We start from the raw sequence: 25,137 nt of genomic DNA, 5'->3' as shown, positions 1-25,137 counted from the left end.
TCAGGTGGAGCCTTTTCAACCAACTTCTTCTTTGGAGCATTTGGGCAATTTCTGATAATGTGCCCAATTTCTCCACATTTGAAACAAGTTCTCCTTTCAACAGTTTTAGGAGAACTTGATCGACTACCAGATGTTGAGCTTGTAGAACCTGAGGTACTTGCTCTTTCATCACACCCGTTTGTGTGTTGGGTGTAATTGTTATCACTGTTTCGTTTCAAAATCTTGACTTGTTGTACAAAATCAGTGTTTGATTTGTTTTCAAAAGTCTCAATTTTATCTGTACCTTTTGATGCTACAAACTTAACATCTTTTCCTTTCTTCATGTAACGAGCTCCTTTTGATTCAACTTTAGCCTTTGGCTTTGGAACTCGTTGTGGTTGTTTACCCTTAGAAGCAGTCGGTTGTTGAGTGGTTGGAGATTTTTGATTGCCAAACTGTTTCCTAATCTCAGCCTTAGGAATTGGATCACATTGTGTTACCACAATTCCCGGCAGTGTTTTTCCCAAAAATTTGTTTGTATTGTCTTCAAAGACTTTGTCAATCAAAGATTTATTTACATTTTTAATTGGAAAAACATGATCTGAATAGATTTTATTATCTCCAACCAAGGTGTACAACACATTACTGCTTTTAACAGTAGACACACCTGTCTTATCAACCTTGACAGGATCAATCACTTGCTTCTCAACAGATGGAACCTCAGGAGTATCAGGATCACAAAGGATGTGATTCTCTCGTGGAATATCTACTCCTTTCATCTTGCTAAGTGATTTATCCTGATCACTTACAGCCACATCTGATTCATCATCCGATGTCTCATAGTCCTCGATAATTGGAGGACTTTGTTTCATGGATGGTGAAGTTTCTTGTTCCTTAGGGGCTGTGTTTGAAGAACTGTCCGATTTGAACCCTAGGCCAGTAGAAAATTCTTCAAAGTTCAAAGGCACACTGGGTTCATACCGAGGCATTTCCTCTTCATCGGGCATCTTGGTATAGTTGTCCATCAAAGGGGGTGGACACGCCTTATACCCTACACCTTTCACGTTACCTTTCAGTTGTTGAACGTCTATGATGTGATCAAGCACAAATCGGGAGTTAGAATAACTATCCAATTTCTGTTTGATCGCATCATGCTTGCATTGGGCAATGGCTAATTGCTTCTTAGTTTCTTCCACAAGATTAATGTATTCATTTATACTTACTTGTTTGTGGTAAACTACTTTGTTAACCTCGGACACATTTTTCTTTAATGTTTCTATTACAGATTTAAATTCTTTTTCATTCCGGGTTAAAGCCATGTTTGCCTCTTGGCATTTTGACAGTTCAATAACCAAATTCTGATTATGACTATGAAGCTTTTCTGATTCAAGCTTCATATCTGCACATGATTTACAAATACTAGGAGCAGGAGGTTCAGAAGTTACCTGACTAGTAGAGGCTGAACCATTTGCCATAAAGGCAGTTTGAAAAGAAAAAGCTCCATCTTCAGAGAATAGCTTTTCCATTTCCATTGATGTATCAGCAGCCTTCCTAATCAGAATTGATTTCTGACATTTAAGCTCATCAGCTTCATTCAGTAGCTCCTGTATATCATCATCTCCTTCTTCATTCACATCAGGCTCTGAGTGATTATCCCCAGAAACAGAGCCTTCTTCATCAGAACTGCCCGAATAACCAGAACTGTCATCGCTCCCAGAAGATTCTTCTTTATGAACCTGCTCGATGACTTTAGCATACAATGCAGTTCCACTTCCTTGATCACCTTCACCAAACTGCACTGACCAGTCACATCCTTCATCAGCTTGAACAGCCAAAGCCCGATTGTGATTGGTAGCTCCAGGCTGTCCCTGATTGTTATTCACTGCCACCATCCTCCGTTCACGGTTTTCTTGTTGGGCATTCGCATTAGTCTGGTTTCTGAACGGGTTGTGATTGCCGTGTTTTGTTGGTCGAGTGCACTCACGTTTAAAGTGCCCTTTCTCGCCACAATTAAAGCACGTGACGGCATTAATATCAAACCCATACTTCGTGTTTTTCTTTCCTTCCAACGAAGTTCTTCCAGTTCGTGCCATGAAATCTTTTGCCCTTCTAACCGCACTAGCAAAAGCCCATTTAATATCCATCAACTCCATTTCTTCCTTGTCGATCTGGTCATAATCTTCATTGGTCATGTTGATGTTTCCAAGCTGACCAGCTACCAAACCACAGTAAGCACTGACCATGGTGTTGATAATTTCCATATGTTCCTTAGCAACTTCAATGCTAAGGTGTGAAAGATTTGAGTTGTCGACTCGGATTGTGTGATGACTTTGAGGTTGAGGTTGAGGATTGCTTGTATAGTGAGCTTGCTGTTGTTGTTGTTGAGGTTGTGGTTGTGGCTGTGTTGGAACAGGAATATAGGACCTCGGATCGAATTGAGGTTGTGGTGGAGCAGCTGTTGATTGAGGAAATGGAAAAGAACTCGTATTGGACACAAAAGCAGTTTGAAGCTTCGGTTGCTGAACAGAACTAGCTGAAGGACCAAAACCAGGCAAATACATTTCTGTATTCTGAGGGGCTGGAGCACGCCTTGCTTTCCTAATTTCTTCATCATTTTTATGTTCCAGCTTCTGAATGAACTCATAGATGTTAATCTCATCTAGAGCTTTAGTATGCTTCAACAACTCAATAAACGAACTCCATTTTGGGGGTAGGGCGTCAGCAAACCTATTCACCATGTCTTGTTGAGTAGCTGCCACCCCATAAGCACACATTTCACTAATCAAATGATAGAAACGTGTGGTCATATCATTCAGAGTCTCGTTTTCCAAAAACTGAAAAGATTCAAATTCTTTCTTCAACAAATCATGCCTAGACTTTCGAGCAGCTGCATTGCCTTCTCCTCTAGCAACTAAGGCATCCCACAATGCTTTCGTGGTCTTGCAATATGAAAACTGATGGTAGATGTCTTTGTTGAGTGCTTGAGTAAGTATGGCATATGCCTTTTTCTCCAATTCATAAGCCTTCTTGTCATTTTCAAGCATATTGGCGTAACCTTCTGAAGTGGATGCTCTACTTTCAAGACTTTCATTGAATGCATTGACAAAACACATCCAAAGGTCGGTGCTTTGTCCTTGAACATATGTGTGAAAGCGGCCTTTCCATGACGGAAAATCGTTCATGTGGTTCAGCTTTGGTGGACGATTGTTACTGCCTGTTTCACTCTCACTAATCAGAAGATTCTGAAGACTTTGACTTTGATTGGATACCAAAGCCCATTGACACGAACTTATTGATTGTTGTTGTTTTGGAATGGCACTCGTCATATATTCAGCCATCGACATCTGTTTCAGATCTGGTTGTGGATCCGTACTCCAATCCCAAGGACTTGTGCAACTCATTGTGATCAAAAATTAACAAATAACCTACACACCACAAACTGTTAACAACAAACAGACAACAATTGAAAGATACAATCTGATCGAAAGATCAAGACTTGTTCGAAGGATCAACAGTGATCGAAAGATTACTGTTGAGTTTCGAGCAATAGTCTTCGAAAGATTCTCAATGAAAGATCCTTATCTTTCGACTGATTATCACGAAAGATTCAATGTTCGAAAGATTTATATCTTTCGAATACTGATCTCGAAGGATTCACAATGAAAGATCCTTATCTTTCGAGATGTATCCTTATCTTTCGGACAACCAACTTTCGAAAAGATTCCAACTACGAAGGATAACCCTTAGACTTCGAAAGACTACTCGAAGGATGCTTATCTTTCGAGCTGCCTTTGATCGAAAGATGTCGAAGGATATCTTTCGATGTCGAAGGATATCTTTCGACAGCTCTGACACACTGACACAAAGTACGACAGGTTGGTGAAAAGTTGATGTGGTTGGTGAGCCAACTTTCGGCAGAAAGGATGGTTCTGTCAACAACTTTTTCACCAACTTTTGACTTTCAAAAATTTTTGCCAAAAAAAGCAACCTTATCTTCAAGATCTGGTCACCGGAAACAAATCGGAATATGGCCGGAAAAATCAAAGTTTTACAAACACGATTTTTATGTTACCCAAACCGACCCCGAACACTCCCGATAGGTTTAGAACACGTTTTTCAGTTTCAAAACGCAAGGAAATCTCCAAAAACGGGTGCTAAACCAAGTGTTCAAACACACCAAGAACTCGAACAACCCGGTTTTAAACAAGGTAAAGAGCCAAGCTCTGATACCACTTGTAGGTCCCTTTTCTCGGAGGATCGAGAACAAACCTAAACCTTGTTATACTAACCCACTAGCGAGTGCGGAATCCAAGCTAGCGGGCAAACCGGGATGATGCAAGAACAAACACAAGAACACACAAAGTTCACCGATTAACACCACTGTATTAATACGTATGAAGGTTTACGGTTACAAGCACAATGTTTACAATCTTGTTTGCAAACTCTCTAAAGTGTGTGTGTGTGTGTTTTCCAGCAGAGTTTCACTAACTCTCTATGTGTGCATCTTCTCCAACACTAACACACTGCATGGGTATTTATACCCATACACAGCAGGTCTTGGTCGAAGGATCGATAGATGGTCCGAAGGATCATCTATCGATGACAGGGAGCTCGAACGATCAGCGTGGACATCGAAGGATCATCCTTCGATGTCTAATGGTCGAACCATATCTTTCGAGCACCTCGAAGGATGATGCGTATCCTTCGAGGCTATCCTTCGATCCAGACAAACATCATGTTGTCCAAGTCAAACTAGGAGGATAGTTGACTTGGTCAACTTACAGACTGATTTAGGACATCGTTTACATACAGACCGAATACAGACAAAGTACAGACACAAGTGCACCAACAGACTAATTAAATTCTCATGAGCATTCACAAGAAGACTATTCATGTTCTTAAGAAACATTTTCTAGATCTCAGAAGTAATAAATAAACAGAATTTACTATCCATATTAGTTAATGCTTAAATAAAACTAAACAAAACAAACTTGTTAATTTCAAATGAGGAGAGGCGGAAACCAACAGATATAGGATTGACTGGCGGGTGATAATTAAATACATATATACTTGGATCAAATTCTAAGAAGATTATACATTATTTAAATCAATAAGCATGTTCAGGGAGTTTCTCCACTAGTTCGTTATATCCTAATGGCATTTCCATAAAATAGATGCCTCAAATAAGCCACCAAATTTTTCTGCATGATAAAGGAAATGATGCTATGGACCTCTAGTTTCGCATGAAGTAAAAAAATCAAAGATATAATGAGGGCTGCAGCTGAAGAGATCCCACTAATAAGAAACAGACCTCGAAACCTGCTAAAATTTAATGTTTTCGGCTTTCGTGTAGAATCTTGGGATGATGATGACTCTTTCTCAAACCACTTCTTTTCTAAAAATCTAAGGGTTCCATTTTCTCTTATTGTAGCAATTTGTCTTGACATGTCACTAACCAAAGGCGATCCCTTTTGAAAGATCTAAATGAAATAACTAAATACATCAGATTGACGCACGAAAAATAGACAATATATAGAAATGAATGCTTAGTCTATGCTTATCCTAACTAACCCTATGAAACCATTGTTCTAGATGATTATTTATCACATCGGACCCAAGCAGAAGCATACGCTGTTAAGTTAAGTAAATAAAGTAATCTTATTTGTAGATTATGTAAGAATCAGGGAGCTAAAACTTTGTTGATGCTCTTATTCTAAGTGAACAATTTTGTTGTTTGTTCGGTACATTTGCTCAACTTATCCAAAAGGGAAAACTAAAGGGTACTTACAAAGCCAAAACCAGAAGTAGTTGGTTCAGATGAAATCATTGCATAATCACTGGAGTGCATGCCAAGAAACATCTTTATGTAGGGGATTTCATCAATGATAGCATCAGCACCGTTATGCTTTCCATCTTTTGATAGCGCATTCACATAATCATCATATGAATAGTATGGTCTATGTCTATAATCCCCAAACTGCAAGTTGCTAACGGTCCTTCCTGCCACAAAAGAACCACCATGAAACCCCAGAGTTCCGCCCTTTGAAGCTAACTCAAACTGTTCAACTGTTACTAGTGAAGTCAGTATTGCAGTGTAACTCGCGATCAGAATAAGTACGAAAAGTAACCAAACAAACACCACAAATTTTGCCAGATTAGTTGCTAGCTTCTCCCCTACATAACAAGTTTTCAGTAAATTAGTATATGTGAATTGTGTCCCTTTACTTTACCACAGAGAGAGATTGAGATTGAGAGAGAACTTTGAGCAAAAAATAGTGTCATTAGGATGAACCAAAAGGTTGGTCCAATTTGCTGGGAAGGCGATTTTTGGGACTTTTGATCCATGGACTCGATTGCCCAAACAACGAAGCCAGTGAAGATAGCAAAAGCAATAGTGATCAGCCATAGATCCATATCGAGTGGCTTCAAGAAGATCCACATGTCATTATGCTTGATTTTTGCCAGCGTTCCTATGCCCATGTCAGTGTATGTCGCTGTAAAGTCAACAAACTGAGATCTGTTGGCAAGAATCGTTGAATCACCCAAGATAGCATCAATCTCCTAAAACACAACAAAAACAAAGCACATGAACTATTTTGATTGAAAGCAATTGAATTTATTCAGAGAAGCTACATACTTGAACATAAACCTTCTTTATAAGATCGTCATAAGTTCCATTGGCAAATGGAATTAACTCATATTCGTATTGTAATGCACTAATGCAAGCATCAAACGCATCCACAGAGAAACCAGTGGCAGTTGTTACATTTTTCTGAATGTCATAAAATGCATCTATGAAATACGTGAACTTTCTTCGTGTTAGGACACCAACTTTGAGCTTTTTACCACCAGTAGTTTGCAACATCCGACGTGTTTGAGTTGTTGTAGACCCTCCTCTCTCTCCATTTCCTATCACATTTACAACCTTGAATCCATTGGACACTAGCTTTCCATCATTAAGTTGAAAGTCACCACTTACACCCTTAAATCTTGTTTTTGAAAGCTCAAATGGAAGCATCAAATCTATTTGAGTGACAACTAATGAAAACTGAAGCCCAAGCCTTTGAACTGACTCCGCTAGTGCCCAAATTGTGTCGTATGCCCATACTGCAAGCACGCTTACCTCTCTTGATCCTAAACTTGGTGACTTTTTATAGCATTCATTGTACCATCTGGTAGTTAAGTTAAGCAGCTTGCCTGATGCTGGAATATAAGACCTTAAACCTATCACTCCTTGATATGACTCAATAACTTCATTTTCGACTGGTTGCAGGATATCAATGGTTTTGTAAGCCACAATCCAAGCATAATTTTCATTCACCATTCCCAACCCTTTTGCAATTAAGATAACTCTATATGCTAATAAAGATGACATATGTAGAACAATTACCCTTGTGTGACTAATCCTGATCTTTTGCAACTCTTTAGTAATTTGATCATCAGCGGACAAATCTGGAACTTCATTTCCTTGACTGACACGGATGCTTTTGTCTTGAAAGGATTCAAGAAAATATGATAAGATTTCCCGACCACGTTCAATGTCATCATATAAATATACAACTTCCCTCCAACCAAAAGAATCAACCAGGGCAGTAATGCTTTTTGACATAACTGACTCATCTTCCTTAATTTGATACAAGAATGGATATTGTATGGAAGGGGAACCAGCAAAGGAAAATATAGGGACTTTAGCTTTATCCGCAATGGGGGCCAATAACTTTGCTTCAAGATATGTTTCTGGGCCTATGATTGCTTGCACCTTGATGTTATTCAGTAGATCATGCACTGCCCAGGAAAGATGATCATAAAAGAACTGAAATCAATTTGTTGAATTCAAGAAAATCAATAAAGCGAAGATATAAAGCATGATTAAACTAGAAAGTGTTAGAACAATAATTAAACTTAATTATGCTTTATGTATAAGTAGTAGACAATTTATATTCGGTTTGCATGATAACTTATGGTTTGGTGTGATAAGCGGGTGATTTCAAATAACTGTTCCGGCAGTTATTCCCACCATATGGAACCGCCAAAATGCAATGTATATATACTTGATTTCTGGCACAAATTTCCGGCATCAAGACATTCTATCACAAAGAATTGTCCATTCAATCTTATCCTGTTTTCGAATACTCTTGTTTGTCATTATTTTTCTGCACACTTCCATACTCAGAATCATGACCATTGATTCGAATAATCCACAACCTTCCGCTGCATATGATCATGTTTCCCAACATAGTGGTATTAGAGCCACTTCTGGGAAGCGTGCAGAAATCAAACCAAGTTCAACCACAATGCCTTGTCAACACTGTGTTGATGAGAATAACGAGAAAGATAAACGAATTCCTCGTGTGAGGCTTTGCTATTACTGCCACCAACTGGGCCACCATATCTATATGTGCAAGGCGAAAGAAAACGATAAAGCCACACAACTGATTAAACAGACGATTAATACCGGAATCAGAAGACAAGATGATGAAGTTAACTGCCAGAACGAGATGATTGTCACCGGAACTGAGGGTGGACAATGGGGAGACATCTGGTACGTAAGTCCGACATTTAATCATCATTTCGCGGGAAATTTAAATGTTTTCAAACGTATTAAACATATGATCGGTGTTGAAACAAAATCGGGTGAGAACAATTTTCTGTTCATACGTGGGATTGGGGCAGTGGAAATGAAATCTGGGAATGATATGTTGCGGATACAAAGCGTGTTCTACTCACCGGAATTGGACCGTAATGTTTTAAGTCTTGATCAATTAACACTTCAAGGCTTTACAGTTAGAAAGTCCGGTGACACTTGCAAAATTTTCCCAATGTTCTCAGCCCCTGTAAGTGGTTTAACCAAGGAAGACGGACTTGGTTTAAACGAAAAACAGAGGATGATTGAATTATGTTCAGTGAACGAAGATTTCAAAGAGAATTACTTAAATTCTTACTTTGAAACTCTGCATGTTTCTAATGATGATGAAAACGCTTGGAGCCTGATGATTATACGGGCTTTAGAGTTTCATGACTTTGCCGATTGCAAGTCATTACTGGACATGATCGATGACAGAGATTTTGTATTCAAATACAAGCATGAATTGGAGAAGAAATTTGAGGAAATGGTGGCTTGGTTCTTAAATGCAAGGTTGGAGAACTCGCTAGTCGCTATTCGGCTGGTGTGGTGGGGACTAGCGACTACTCGAGATTACTCGGGATTACTTGGGACTAATCGGATCGGAACTTTATATGTAAATTTTATTATTTTTATAAATATGTATATATATACTCACATATCCATATCAATATAATACTTAAAAAGGTAAAAGTAGTTCAAAATGCAAACTAAATTTACATATAAGTCATAACATAACAAGTCTCAGTACTTAAAATTCAAACATTAACAAATAGCTCAAATGTAATCGTCATCCCCGTAGTGTTCAATGATTTCGACACCATCCGACTCGTATTTAATCTCCTCGTCTACTTCACCCTTTTTCTCCGACACAAATTCTTCGTCATATTAGGGTAAGGGATAAGGAAAATGGGCTAAAGTTGTAATCTTGGGCCTGTTTTGTAAGGATTTCAAATGGGCCGACTAGGGCGACTTGGGCCGACTAGGGCGGCTTGGACCGGCTTTGACCGACTAGCAATTTTTTGACTGATTAGTGAAAAATTACTCAGTAGGAGGCCGACTAGCGAGTAGGAGGCCGACTAGCGACTAGTCGGTGACTAATCGCTGAGTAATCGCGATTTTGCAACACTGCTTAAATGTGAAGATGGGAATATCTTCAAGACCTATTCCACCATTCACGCCGGATGACAGAAGGATCGATCTACTGGGATTGTACGTGATTGTAGAACGAGATGGAGGCTATCGGAGTGTCACGGATGACAACTTGTGGCCGGCGATTGCTAAGGATTTGGGATACGAATATCAAGACGGTGAATTCATGAGAATTATTTACGCCATGTATTTAGATGTCTTGATATATTATTACAGGTTCAAATCCATACAAGAGAAGGTGATAGACAAAGAGATCATTAGGGAAGGAGAAAGCTCATCAACAACCGGCGGCTGTCATGAGAGGAGAAGAAGTGCAGATGCTGCACATGAAGAGGCTGCTATGGATCATTACGCTCTCTATGCCGGAAACGATTGAGAGGGAGCCTGGAACCTTCACAAGAAACGTCGGAGGTTCAATTTCAATCAAGCTCGAAAGGCTGTTGATGAAGCGAACTACAGTGTCTTGATGTATGCTGCAAAGCATAATCAAGTTTAAGAGGGTTATGTTAGAACAATAATTAAACTTAATCATGCTTTATGTATAAGTAGTAGACAATTTATATTCGGTTTGCATGATAACTTATGGTTTGGTGTGATAAGCGGGTGATTTCAAATAACTGTTCCGGCAGTTATTCCCGCCATATGGAACCGCCAAAATGCAATGTATATATACTTGATTTCCGGCACCAATTTCCGGCACCAATTTCCGGCATCAAGACATTCTATCACAAAGAATTGTCCATTCAATCTTATCCTATTTTCGAATACTCTTGTTTGTCATTATTTTTCTGCACACTTCCATACTCAGAATCATGACCATTGATTCGAATAATCCACAACCTTCCGCTGCATATGATCATGTTTCCCAACAGAATGGAATTGGACTTGGAAAATGGAAAAATGAACAACACTTGGGGCAAGAGCATATTAGGAGAAAATTCGTCATGTTAAATGAAGATCGAAGAAGTAAAACTGAAAGCAGATAGCTAAAGTTCTTGTTTTATAATTAGGAGAAAATTCGTCATGTTAAATGAAGATGCAAGAAATTAAACACAAAATCAGATAATTAATGTTCTTGTTTTATAATAAAGCGATTATAGAATTAGCCCCTGTAGGCACTGTTTGACGATTTTGCCCTTTTCAAAAGAACACTTTAAGTCGTTGACGATGTTTGTTTTCTAAAAATTACAATTTGACCCTGATTATCATCATTATCATCATCAAACTTTTGAAATTAAATAAAAATCTAGAAATAAAATCCATAGTTACTTTACACTCTTTAGTGACACTTTTGATTTTTAAATTGTAATTTTTAAAAGAGTAATATAGTTAAATTAAGTTTACTTTTTAAATGGACAAAAGCATTTGATCTAAAATTCAAAAGCACGAAGAAACATAGGACCATATTTGAAAGAAACAGTGCACAGAGGTGTTAAATCTGTAAAATTTAAATATTAGATACGAAATCCGTATTCGGCCCCAAACCGGAGTGACCATCGGTGTAATTTACTCAAATGATTTGAAGGAGAGTAATTACTATTACGTGTATAAAAAATGTAACACACTCGATGCTCACTCTAACATAAGAAAACACAGGACAATAAAAAGAGATCATACCAGCTGACAATGCTTGTAAAGGGTCACCTTTGGAGTCCCTTATGTGGAGAACGATCCTTGTTCTGTAATTACTATTACGTGTATAAAAATCAGAGATTGCAAAGTTTATGAAACTGTGAATTGACTTCCCAGTCCATGCCTCCATGTCAAGAATGATTCCAACTCGTATTATAACTTTGTCAAACAAAAAGGTGCTACTGTTTTGGGGTAAAAGTGAGTGTGTACATAATCCATGATATAAAAGACTTACGAATATTAAAACCAAACTGATTATTTTGCTAAGATTCTGAAGCTTCATCTTTGCAAGAACTCAAAAGCTGTTCTTAAGGCTCAAATAAACTCTTTTGTAGCTAACACTTCCTTCTTCCACCTAGAAAACTTCAACATTTACTTCTTTGGGAAGCAAGTAAACTTAGAAAATGTCAACCATTCTAGTTTTTACCGAAGAAACAAGCAATCCTAAGACTTTATACTTTTCAATCCACAAAGTACAAAAGAACGGGACTAAATGATGTGAGGTTCGTTAATTAATAGAAAGTTTTACAATAGTATAAAATTAATTAGTATGACCTGTCAATAAAAGATTCCAAATTGTATGACTTGGTCAGTTGTCCATATACTCGTATCCATAAAACTTATCCTTTGGAGAAGTATCCCAAACTAGCAATCTTGAGTAGAAACTAAGACATACTTGAAAACATGCATTCAAATTGATGTTCTTGATCGTAGTCATGGATGTATCACTAAGCTCTTGCGAGTTCAAAAATTGTTTCCACTAGAACTAGCTAGCTATCTTCACTGCAACTTAAAACGATCTCAGCATCCAAGAGTCCTATTTGGATGATTAACAAAGTTTTGGGCTATTGTAAGGACCCAAACCAGAAAGCCTCACTATTGAATTCAAGCATTAAAACATTGCTTTTAAACTCATAAATGTTATGAGTAGAAACATCAAATGTCAAGTAGACATCAAGTTTAAACAAAACATGTCATCTAGGGTCGATAGGATGCCAGTCTTTTGAGTAGGGTACATTTCAATCCATGTTATGGATCTCCAATCAAGCATCAACACCTGTTTAAAGACACAAGCATGCTAAAAAGTCAGCTATGTTGAGTGAGTCCAATTTTAAGTTAAAAAAAGACTTAACATTTTGAGCAAAACATTTTAGCAATCCTCATCAAGTTACACTTTTAACATCAATCATGCACGTCAACTTCAAACGTAAGTAAATGCTAATTAGTGAAGTGAGCATCACCATGTCATTTAGCCAAGCAGGATTAAATACCGGCATAAGACTCCATCAATCATCCTTAATTGTTGCGTCGTAGCATAAACAGAGTTCCATCAATAATCACTAGCAACAAATGCTAACCATCAATCATCTAACACCAATCATAAAAAAAATTAATGTCAATTATCAATATAATTAAACTACATTAAATATATAACATCATTCGATTCGATCGATGACACATCCTAGCTAGCAACAGTCACTTTAGAAAGTATTGTTGGTGCAGTTTTTGTGTCCGATGTTGTTCGAATAGATTAGATTAGTTTTATACTAATTATGTAATAGTTAGTGAAACGGTCAAACGAACGTGTATAGACTCACTTGTTTGAAGTGGTCAAACGAAAGGGTTATTCTTTTGACCGTGTGTGTTTGCAAGTGACTGTGGGGTGGCTATAAATACCACCACTTGGTCATTTGCAACACTTGAAGGTTTTAGACTTTGGGGGAGAGATCACCACTTGGTCTCTCCCCGGATGTATACTCTGGTATGGTTCGGCTAGCTTGTAATCGGGCCGGTTTGTAATGTTATGCTACCGAATTTATACAAGAAAGTTGTTTTATCCGTCTCTAATCTTTACGTCTTTGAACATAATCACACATTAATCACGGGTCACGGTCCGAATCATGAACTTACAAGTATAAATGTTTATAAAGGTAACATGCACATAGGCCCAAAATAGTAAAAAGAAGGGCATCTAAAACCCACCTAAAAGTGTAACAACATTTACCATAAGCTTGTTGTGTTAACTTTCCTTGGACCTCGGACAATCAAGTCAAACTAGGTTATGGTTCACATGAGAAAAAGCGAAACATACATTTATGAATACTAGCCAGGTGAGGTGACTTTGAGAGATTCAGACATTCTATAAAAACTACTAGTATTCGCGAATACTTAGCCTTTTTGTGAGTACTACAGGTACTAGCATCATAGAGGATTTACGAGTCCTCAGTCCGCGCATACATAGCCATAAGCGAGTACTCAATTAAAAGCAAGTATTGTACCATGAGTGTGTAATGTGTCCATATATTAATGCATATTCAGTGTACCATGTGATATGTCCCTTGCAAGTACTCCTGATACTCATAGACTAAGGGTAGTAGATACTTCGATGATTACCTTAAGGGAGTGCGCGTACTCGTAGAATCTAGTTTTTGAGTTTTTATCTTAAAATCCTAACAATGGTGGTTCCTTCGCGTTTGAGTTTGTTTCACGTGAAGAACTAAACTTTATCATAAAAATTGTGTTAGAATTAGTCGGTAACATCATTCCGTTCATCAATTATAAATAACTTACAACTTTTTACGTAAAACACGCGCCTTAATCCTAAATACCCTAATACGACTTCAAGAGTCCTTGAATCCAACTCTAAACAGGCTCCACACGCCTTCAATGTTTGTGAGTGATGTTGATTTGAGCTCGTGAATACTTGTTACCTCAAAACTGTGAGCTTGGCTTTCTTTTCAATTCCTTCAGTCTGTTACCACTCCTAAGGATTTTGGAGATGTTTGAGAATACAAATGGAAAGAAGGCCCCCATGAACTTTTTCGTATTAGGATTTCTCGTGTAATTACCCATTTGCCCTTTATGGGGTTTTCACGCCTCTTTCCCAAAGTTAGGCTTTTAAGTCCCTAACCTTGTTCTTTTTAAAGTTTTAAGTATACCCCCAACATTTGTTTTATCCCCGAAGCCTACCATACATTAAATGATTATGGGTAAAACTCTTTTCATTTCACTCTCGGGTTCCCAAGTGTTCATCGAGCCTTAGCCTTTCTGGTGCTTCCACTAAAGTTTACCTGTGGTATAACTGTATTTCTCAATAGTTTTTCTTGCATGTCCAATATTGCTACTGATTCGTCAACATAATTAAGCTTTCAATCAACATTAATATCATTAAGCGGTACATGTGCTTTGTCATTAGCTTAACACTTCTTCAAATGCGATACATGGAAAGTTGGGTGGATTCCACTCAACTAATCAGGAAATTTCAATCTATAAGCTACCGCTCCTACACGTGCCACAATACTGAATGTTCAAGTTGTGGTTTGCTCTCTTGCAGAATCTAATGATTCCCTTCGATGGTGAAACCTTCAACATCACTTTATCCCCAACCATAAACTCGATAGATCTTCGTCTTTTGTCTGCATAGGACTTACCTCAAGTCTATGTTTTTCATATGCATTCTAATGTTCCCAACTTTTCAGTCGTAGCTATAATGACTTCCAAACTTCTCAATACTGTTTGTCCTTCTTGACTTTTTCTGGCGTGATCCGTTGCAATTTTGTAATAAGCATGGGCATGCTTAGGGAGGCACGATCGTGCTTAAACAGGTGTCTCGACAAGGCTTGAAAAGGTGGCATTCTGGTTGGTTCTTCAAGCTTTCGGCTTTTGTCTCTTCCTGAGCACGAGCGTGCCTATGTAGGCACGAGCATGCTTGCCTTTTGGTGGACTTCTGTTCACCATTTATTGGGATGATTTGTTGTCACACCCCCAAAAATCCACCTGCGGAGTACCACCGCTTGGGAGCGTGACATGACCAGGATCAAGCCACCAATCATATTGAACATGTAATCAAATAGTAAAAGTTATCCATGAATACGAAAGGTGTTTATCAAAACCAACATAAGTAAATGTAGCGGAAGCATTAATGTAGAAAACCCAAAAAAAGTATTAACGTTTGAAATGTCAATAGTGTTTAATAATTAACCACGATCCTTTGCCCACAACGACTCGCCCCTCCTTGTGCAAGCTCCAAAAGTACCTAAGGTCCTGCAAGGCATGTAGCAGAGAGTCAACAACTAGTTGAGCGAGTTCACAGGAAGTAAGAGCGTAATAGTAAGTTCATGAGTATCAGGTGGCTCTACTGGGCCGATATAGGTCTCTATTGGTGGGGGCTTCCCATGTCATTAATCCACTAGACTATGCGTTACCATAAGTGTTCTACATATCCCGAGAACAGTAATACGTACAAGTTTACGTAGGTTTTACGTAAGTATCCTTCACAACCGAGGATAGGGTACGCGGGGGTTTACGTAGGTTTTACGTAAGTGCCTGACACAACCGAGGCAGTAGTGAGTATCCGTTCACGTAGGTTTTACGTGAGTGTCCTTCGCAACTTGAGGACAGTGAGTAACTTAGGTATACGTAGGTTTTACGTATGTATCCTGCACAACCGAGGACGATGGTATGGTAGTCTAGTAATGGTACCCGTATGAATCTATGCAACCTTATCCTTTTCATCCCATTCCCAACACCTCGGGAATCCCATGCCTTGGTAAGAGTGTGAACTCACCTTGGGTTTGCTCGGCAGATACACAAAGTTCGGTTAAGCTATATAGTGATCAACCACGTCCTAGCATGGTTATCATACAAGTCAGGTTCGTATTCGAATATAGCACATAGGTTCTACACGTATTGTGGCAAATGTAATCATGGCATGCACAAGTATTCATAGCAGTCCAATAGCAGACACGTAAACAAGTTCAAGTATTCGGCCCAATCAATTGGGCTCGTGACAGTGCAAGTCCAAACAGTGTACATGTGTAGCTGGTCTCGAGTCGAGACTAGGAATCTCGAGTCGCAACAAAAGGAGGTCTCGACTTGTGTCTAAATCACTCGAGACTAGTAGGTCACGAGTCAGGTCTCGAGTCGCAACGGGACTCGCAAATGCAGGTCTCGGGTTGTCATGATCAGGTCGAGATCACACGGTCTCGAGTCGCAACCGGACCCGCAACCGTGGTCTCGGTTTGTGTTGTTTGTGTTGATAAGGTGGTCTCGAGTCGAGACTGAGGGTTCTCGACTCGCAACCCTGGTCGAGACAACGTGTAACAGATTTCCATCTTTTGCAGCTCAATCAATTCCTAAATATCAGCAACATCTTGGCAATTTCGAAAAACAGATCAATCAACACAATATCCAAACATACGGTTAACCTAATATCGATCAAACAGGCCATCACATCATGAACTCGTATGAACCCTAATCAAATCAACATGAACAATATTCACATGAACAATGATCTATCCATTTATATGAACATGCAACCGAGAAATCAACATAACCCGATGCACATATTTGAGCCGACTATCATGAACATCATCATTAACAATTAGAATTAGATAACATCACAGCAGTTTAACAAGCATCACCAAATTGGTTCTTGGTTATTCTCATGCAAATCCAATCTTACAAGATTATCAAAATTAGTTTACAACATCAATAATCGTATATCATCTAAGACATGTGAAATCACATAGCATAACCACTAATGACTAAAACACTAACCGGATGTAAGGGATTGGAACCAGTAGGGTCTCGGGTGAACAAGGGGGTTTTCCGCCGGCTTCAAGACTTCGAGAGAGAGGGAGAGAGATATTAGGGTTGATGTGTGTTTGTGGTTTTACCAATTATGAGAGTCAAAACCCACCTAATGGGTATGTGTATTCGCAAAAGGGTAAGTGGGCCGAACCCTTCACCCGGGTTGCCTTGGTCTCGAGTCATGCATAGTGGGCCGAATGGGTTTGTGAAATCGAGCAAATGTTGTGCGGTTCGAGTTCAAGTAACATACATACAATCATTTAATTCGTAACATACAAAAGAAACACATATCACGTAAACATGCATTTATTCAATTAGGGTAGCTCACACAAATACGTAACGTTACAAGATAGGTCTAAAGTACGAGCTGTCACATTATCCCCAACTTAAAAGAAATTTCGTCCCGAAATTTCGCATGCGTTTACTGAGGAAGCTAGGTAAGTTGTGTCGTTGACTGGTTTTCCTGGGGTGTCACATCCTCCCCCCGTTGATCTGGAATTTCGTCCCGAAATTCCGCAGTAGTAGCTTCAGCCTCAGTAGTGGTTGCATTGGTTCCGAATAACTGGGGGTACTTTTCTGTCATCTGGTCTTCGCGTTCCCAGGTGTACTCTGGGCCACGTTTGGAGTTCCAACGAACTCGAACAAGAGGGATTCTCTTGTTTTTGAGGACCTTCACATCCCGGTCCGTGATTTCAACTGGTTCCTCGACGAACTGCAACCGCTCGTCGATAGTGAGTTCCTTAAAAGGAATTATGAGGGTCTCATCTGACAGGCACTTCTTCAGATTCGACACGTGAAATACATTGTGAACTGCGCCGAGTTCAGCTGGTAAGTTTAGCTTGTAGGCCACCTTGCCTATTTTCTCAATGATCTCGAACGGTCCGACATACCGCGGATTTAGTTTGCCCCGTTTGCCAAAACGAACCACACCCTTCCAGGGTGAGACTTTAAGTAGAACCCGGTCCCCGACCTGAAATTCCAAAGGCTTTCTATGCTTGTCCGCGTAGGCTTTCTGACGGTCGCGTACTGCCGCCATGCGTTGTCGTATCTGCGCAATCTTTTTTCTGGCGTCCACTACAATCTCTGGACCCGTGATCTGACTATCCCCCACCTCTGCCCAACAGAGAGGTGACCGGCATGTACGCCCGTACAATGTCTCGAATGGAGCGGCTTGTATGCTGGTGTGATAACTATTATTGTACGAGAACTCCACCAAAGGAAGGTGCTTTTCCCAGCCGTTGCCGAAATCAATAACACATGCCCGAAGCATGTCTTCAAGAGTTTGGATCGTTCGCTCAGACTGCCCATCCTTCTGAGGGTGATAAGCTGTGCTCATGTCTAATCGTGAGCCGAAAGATTTGTGCATCGCTTGCCATAGCTCTGACGTGAATCGTGCATCCCGATCCGAAATGATGGAGGTGGGCACCCCGTGCCTTCAAACAACTTCTTTAAGATAAACGTCTGCGAGAGTGGAGAACTTATCCGTTTCCTTAATAGCCAGGAAGTGTGCAGACTTGGTGAGTCGATCCACGATCACCCATATGGTATCATTCCCATGCTGGGATCTAGGTAGGCCTGTAACAAAATCCATGGAAATTTCTTCCCATTTCCATTGCGGTATCTTGGGTTGCTGAAGTAGGCCCGCTGGTTTCTGATACTCCACTTTGACTCTTGCACATGTCAAACACTTTCCGACGTAAGTAGCGATGTGGGCCTTCATGCTAGGCCACCAATACGTGGTTCTGATGTCATGGTACATTTTATCCGAACCTGGATGTACCGAGTAGCGAGACTTGTGTGCTTCATCCATCACAAGTTCTCGTAAGCCGCCATAAAGTGGGACCCAAATACGCCCTGTTACATAGTAGGCGCCGTCTTCCTTTTGTTCCATTCGTTGCCTTGAGCCGCGTAAGGCTTCAGCCCTTACGTTTTCTGGTTTCAATGCTTCTACCTGAGCATCTCGTATCTGTGCAGGAGGACTAGACTGAATCGTAAGCTGTAGCGCTCGCACTCGCTTAGGTAGGGTGTCCTTTCGACTGAGGGCATCAGCCACAACATTGGCTTTGCCTGTATGGTACTTGATGGCGCATTCGTAATCGTTCAGTAGTTCAACCCATCGACGTTGACGCATGTTCAGTTCCTTCTGCTTGAAGATATGCTCGAGACTCCTGTGATCGGTGTAAATTGTGCACTTGGTACCGTACAGGTAGTGTCGCCATATCTTGAGCGCGAAAACAACAGCTCCCAGCTCTAAATCGTGCGTCGTATAATTTTGTTCATGTATCTTAAGTTGGCGCGAAGCGTAAGCAATGACCTTGTCGTGCTGCATCAACACACATCCAAGACCCTGGATGGATGCATCACAATAGACCACAAAATCGTCCGTGCCCTCTAGCAATGAGAGGATAGGTGCACTGCAAAGCCTATCCTTTAGGTGCTGAAAAGCAGTTTCCTGCGTGTTGCCCCAATGGTAGGTGACACCCTTCTGTGTCAGTAGTGTAAGCGGCTGAGCGACTTTTGAGAAATCCTTGATAAACCGTCTGTAGTACCCCGCCAAACCCAAAAATTGGCGTATTTCCATTGGTGTACGTGGTGCAGGCCAGTTCGTGATCGAATCTACTTTGGATGGATCGACATGAATCCCATCCCTGTTCACAACATGGCCTAAGAAGTGGACTTCACGAAGCCAGAAGTCGCATTTCGAAAATTTAGCGTACAGTTGTTCCTTCCGAAGGAGTTCCAAAATAAGTCGTAGATGCTGCTCGTGTTCCTCCTGACTCTTGGAGTAGATCAGAATGTCGTCGATGAAGACAATGACGAACTTGTCAAGATAGGGTTTGCACACCCTGTTCATAAGGTCCATAAATACGGCAGGCGCGTTCGTTAACCCGAACGGCATGACAAAAAAACTCGTAGTGGCCGTAGCGAGTTCTGAATGCAGTATTGGAGACGTCCTCATCCCGGACTCTCAGCTGATGATATCCAGACCTCAAGTCTATCTTGGTCGAATAAGTCATCTATGCGTGGAAGAGGATAACGGTTCTTCACCGTTACCTTGTTCAGTTCACGGTAGTCGATGCACATTCTGAACGTACCGTCTTTCTTTCTCACGAATAACACTGGAGCTCCCCAAGGCGAAGAGCTTGGACGAATGAAGCCCTTTTCCAAGAGCTCTTGTAGCTGCTTTGACAGTTCCTCCAATTCTGATGGAGCTAGACGATATGGTGCGCGAGCTATGGGTGTTGCTCCTGGAGCGAGCTCGATTTGAAATTCGACCTGACGGTGAGGCGGCAATCCAGGTAAATCTTCAGGAAACACCTGAGGGTAGTCGCGTACAACTGGAATATCCTCCAGTTTCTTTTCCTTCACTGATGCATCTGAAACGAGTGCCAAGATTGCGGTGTGACCCTTCCGTAGACATTTCTGAGCCTTCAAGAAAGAGATGATGCCAACCACAGCACCACTCTTGTCGCCTTGGACTTCGAGAGGTTCTTGACCAGTACGGGGAATGCGAATGATCTTCTCACTGCATAAGATTTCAGCCTGATGTTGGGATAACCAATCCATCCCAATAACGATATCAAAACTTCCCAAGGCTATGCGAATAAGGTCGATCGAGAATGTTTGACCGGCTAAGACGATACTACAGCCCCTGACTATTTGCGTGGCTTCTAAACTCTTACCATTAGCTAGTTCTACGACGTGTTTAGTGTTTAAAGGTGTTGATGTACGTTTTAATAATTTACCCATTTTCAAAGACATGTAACTTGTATCCGCACCCGAATCAAACAAAGCAGTAACATAAATGTTGTCGAGAAGAAACTTACCCATAACGACGTTGGGATCATTCCTGGCATCACCCTGCCCTAACACAAACGCGCGACCCCTTGCTTCATTGTCGTTGTTGTTGTTTCCCCCGTTGTTGTTGTTGCCATTGCCCAGATTGTTGTGATTGTTGTTGTTCTGGTTCCTGTTTAGCTGAGGGCAGTGCCTTTTGAAGTGACCTTCTGCCCCATAATGAAAACATCCTTTGTTGCCCTGCTGCTGATTCTGCTGTGCTGGTGGCTGCTGCTGATTCTGATTCGCAGGCCGAGGGCTTCTACAATCTTTGGCCTCATGACCCATCTTGAGGCATCTTTGACAGCGACTCTTGTTACACTGGCCACTGTGGTGTCTGTTGCAGTTGTGACACTTTGGGAGGTTCCCTCGATATCCGCCCTGCCTGTGACTACCTGAAGAGTGCTGGCTGGGACTCTGATAACTGTCAGTCTTTCGCTGCTGGGCCTGAGACTGAACTGAAGCTGATCCCTTGCTGGAATCCCCATCCCATTTTCTCTTGCTGTCACTGGGAGTAGTAGGAGTAGCTGAAGTAGTAACGGTAGCAGTAGCGCTGATACGTTTAGGCAGTCTGTTCTGATCCACTGCCTGGTCTGTGATGCGGTGAGCGAGGCGTTGAATAGCCTGGATGTTATCAAGATTAGCCGAAGTAACATGGCTCTGGATCTCTGGCGCCAACCCTTTGAGATACAACTCAATGCGCTTAACTGGAGGGTCCACCATAGTTGGACACAGCACGGCCAGTTCGTTTGACCTTTTGGTGTAAGCTTCAATTTCCGATCCAGCCATCTTCAGATGGTACAACTCATCTTCCAACTTGTGGATGTCTTCCCGAGTGCAGTACTCTCTCTTGATCAGTTCCTTGAAATCATTCCAGGGTGTGGCGTTAGCAGCTGCCAACCCTAAGATCTGAACTTGGGCGTTCCACCAAGTTAGTGCTATTCCTTCTAGCGTGCCAGTGGCGTATTTAACCCTGCGAGCCTCAGGGCATTCACACATCTCGAACACAGACTCGAGCTTTTCAAACCAGTGGAGGAGTCCAACCGCCCCTTCCGTGCCACTAAATGTACTTGGACGACAGTCCATGAAGTTCTTGAAAGTGCAGACTGGTTGTTGTGCTGGTTGACCTCCTGCCTGGGCGGCTGCAAGTGCCGCAACCACTTGTTCTTGGATGAGAGCCGCCAACTGGGCTTGAGTCATGTTCACACGTCCGGACATGATCTTCATAGTAAAGGTAGTGTAAGTAAGAATGGTTCGCGAGTAGGGCGATAACAGAAAAGTGTAAGCACGTAGGCATTCTCATGTAATAGTATCATGTGTATCTAAGTGTACTACGAGCAAAGTTCTATACGTTTCTAGCAAACAGGTAATAAACATAAACCTTATTACCTAGGATGTCGAGTCTTGCACGTGGAGCGAAGCGTCGTTGTGGATCGTTGAGAGCACTGTTCTGGTTATAGTCTGGTTTTAATAAAACGTTTCCCATATTAAAACCGAGTTCTCTATAACCAATGGCTCTGATACCAATCTGTCACACCCCCAAAAATCCACCTGCGGAGTACCACCGCTTGGGAGCGTGACATGACCAGGATCAAGCCACCAATCATATTGAACATGTAATCAAATAGTAAAAGTTATCCATCAATACGAAAGGTGTTTATCAAAACCAACATAAGTAAATGTAGCGGAAGCATTAATGTAGAAAACCCAACATAAGTATTTACGTTTGAAATGTCAATAGTGTTTAATAATTAACCACGATCCTTTGCCCACAACGACTCGCCCCTCCTTGTGCAAGCTCCAAAAGTACCTAAGGTCCTGCAAGGCATGCAGCAGAGTGTCAACAACTAGTTGAGCGAGTTCACAGGAAGTAAGAGCGTAATAGTAAGTTCATGAGTATCAGGTGGCTCTACTGGGCCGATATAGGTCTCTATTGGTGGGGGCTTCCCATGTCATTAATCCACTAGACTATGCGTTACCATAAGTGTTCTACATATCCCGAGAACAGTAATACGTACAAGTTTACGTAGGTTTTACGTAAGTATCCTTCACAACCGAGGATAGGGTACGCGGGGGTTTACGTAGGTTTTACGTAAGTGCCTGACACAACCGAGGCAGTAGTGAGTATCCGTTCACGTAGGTTTTACGTGAGTGTCCTTCGCAACTTGAGGACAGTGAGTAACTTAGGTATACGTAGGTTTTACGTATGTATCCTGCACAACCGAGGACGATGGTATGGTAGTCTAGTAATGGTACCCGTATGAATCTATGCAACCTTATCCTTTTCATCCCATTCCCAACACCCCGGGAATCCCATGCCTTGGTAAGAGTGTGAACTCACCTTGGGTTTGCTCGGCAGATACACAAAGTTCGGTTAAGCTATATAGTGATCAACCACGTCCTAGCATGGTTATCATACAAGTCAGGTTCGTATTCGAATATAGCACATAGGTTCTACACGTATTGTGGCAAATGTAATCATGGCATGCACAAGTATTCATAGCAGTCCAATAGCAGACACGTAAAGAAGTTCAAGTATTCGGCCCAATCAATTGGGCTCGTGACAGTGCAAGTCCAAACAGTATGCATGTGTAGCTGGTCTCGAGTCGAGACTAGGAATCTCGAGTCGCAACAAATGGAGGTCTCGACTTGTGTCTAAATCACTCGAGACTAGGTGGTCACGAGTCAGGTCTCGAGTCGCAACGGGACTCGCAAATGCAGGTCTCGGGTTGTCATGATCAGGTCGAGATCACACGGTCTCGAGTCGCAACCGGACCCGCAACCGTGGTCTCGGTTTGTGTTGTTTGTGTTGATAAGGTGGTCTCGAGTCGAGACTGAGGGTTCTCGACTCGCAACCCTGGTCGAGACAACGTGTAACAAATTTCCATCTTTTGCAGCTCAATCAATTCCTAAATATCAGCAACATCTTGGCAATTTCGAAAAACAGATCAATCAACACAATATCCAAACATACGGTTAACCTAATATCGATCAAACAGGCTATCACATCATGAACTCGTATGAACCCTAATCCAATCAACATGAACAATATTCACATGAACAATGATCTATCCATTTATATGAACATGCAACCGAGAAATCAACATAACCCGATGCACATATTTGAGCCGACTATCATGAACATCATCATTAACAATTAGAATTAGATAACATCACAGCAGTTTAACAAGCATCACCAAATTGGTTCTTGGTTATTCTCATGCAAATCCAATCTTACAAGATTATCAAAATTAGTTTACAACATCAATAATCGTATATGATCTAAGACATGTGAAATCACATAGCATAACCACTAATGACCAAAACACTAACCGGATGTAAGGGATTGGAACCAGTAGGGTCTCGGGTGAACAAGGGGGTTTTCCGTCGGCTTCAAGACTTCGAGAGAGAGGGAGAGAGATATTAGGGTTGATGTGTGTTTGTGGTTTTACCAATTATGAGAGTCAAAACCCACCTAATGGGTATGTGTATTCGCAAAAGGGTAAGTGGGCCGAACCCTTCACCCGGGTTGCCTTGGTATCGAGTCATGCATAATGGGCCGAATGGGTTTGTGAAATCGAGCAAATGTTGTGCGGTTCAAGTTCAAGTAACATACATACAATCATTTAATTCGTAACATACAAAAGAAACACATATCACGTAAACATGCATTTATTCAATTAGGGTAGCTCACACAAATACGTAACGTTACAAGATAGGTCTAAAGTACGAGTTGTCACATTTGTTGACTTTGTGCTTCTTGGTGTTGTGCACGGTCGTGCCCATAGCCTAGCACTGTTGTGCCTATCTGGCAACTTGTTGATTTGCTTAGAATCTTGGATTTTTACTTCATTTATGCTCGTTTTTTCACTTTTTTCAACTCAGGACCTTGGAAACCTACATTTGTCAGGTTTGTACAATTTAGGAAGTATTTCAACTAAAAAGTCATTAAGGACTTAGATTTAAGGGGTAATTATGTAGTAAAATATTGTAGGTCCCCCGGAGGTTGAGGTTAAACCTTATCCTTGTTATGTTTAACACACTAGCAAGTGCGGAATCCAAGCTAGAATGCAAACCAGTAATTTATATGAGAACACAAGCTACAAAGAGAAAGGTAGACACACGAGATATCAAAGTTTTCTCTTGTATTTCAGTGGACACGGTTACAGCCCTTGACCAAACTGAAAATACACTCTCTACAAGACTAAGTTCACTCACACACACACTCTCTTATGCTGAAATGAAGTGAACACATTACATGAGTATATATACCCATCACAGCTCGTCTGGTCGAAGGATCAGGTAGACTGATCGAAGGATCA

The 25,137-nt window shown here is 41.0% G+C and overlaps 1 protein-coding gene across 1 annotated transcript; it reads right to left on the bottom strand.

Moving 5' to 3' along the window:
• Positions 1-5,678: 5,678 nt before the first annotated feature.
• Positions 5,679-11,673, bottom strand: LOC110907119 (glutamate receptor 1.2). The gene is made up of 4 exons (XM_035986729.1): positions 11,372-11,673; positions 6,617-7,764; positions 6,240-6,540; positions 5,679-6,153 (listed from the first exon to the last, which is right to left on the bottom strand). Exons 1-4 carry the CDS (start codon positions 11,667-11,669, stop codon positions 5,753-5,755), a joined length of 2,148 nt encoding a protein of 715 aa, XP_035842622.1. The 5' UTR covers positions 11,670-11,673; the 3' UTR covers positions 5,679-5,752.
• Positions 11,674-25,137: the final 13,464 nt, after the last annotated feature.

Source organism: Helianthus annuus, chromosome 1 (genome assembly GCF_002127325.2).
Source record: "Helianthus annuus cultivar XRQ/B chromosome 1, HanXRQr2.0-SUNRISE, whole genome shotgun sequence".
Classification (NCBI taxonomy): Eukaryota; Viridiplantae; Streptophyta; class Magnoliopsida; order Asterales; family Asteraceae; genus Helianthus; species Helianthus annuus.
The sequence above is the reverse complement of the archived record's forward strand: the minus strand, read 5'-3'. Positions and strand labels throughout refer to the sequence as shown.

What these genes read in the sequence shown, in the direction of transcription:
- LOC110907119 (XM_035986729.1), bottom strand. Translation starts at nt 11,669, where the DNA reads ATGAAGCTTCAGAATCTTAGCAAAATAATCAGTTTGGTTTTAATATTC. An exon ending in TAAAGAAGGTTTATGTTCAA is followed by an intron (nt 6,541 to 6,616) that starts GTATGTAGCTTC and finishes GTTGTGTTTTAG; the next exon opens with GAGATTGATGCTATCTTGGG. An exon ending in GACACTATTTTTTGCTCAAA is followed by an intron (nt 6,154 to 6,239) that starts GTTCTCTCTCAA and finishes CTTGTTATGTAG; the next exon opens with GGGAGAAGCTAGCAACTAAT.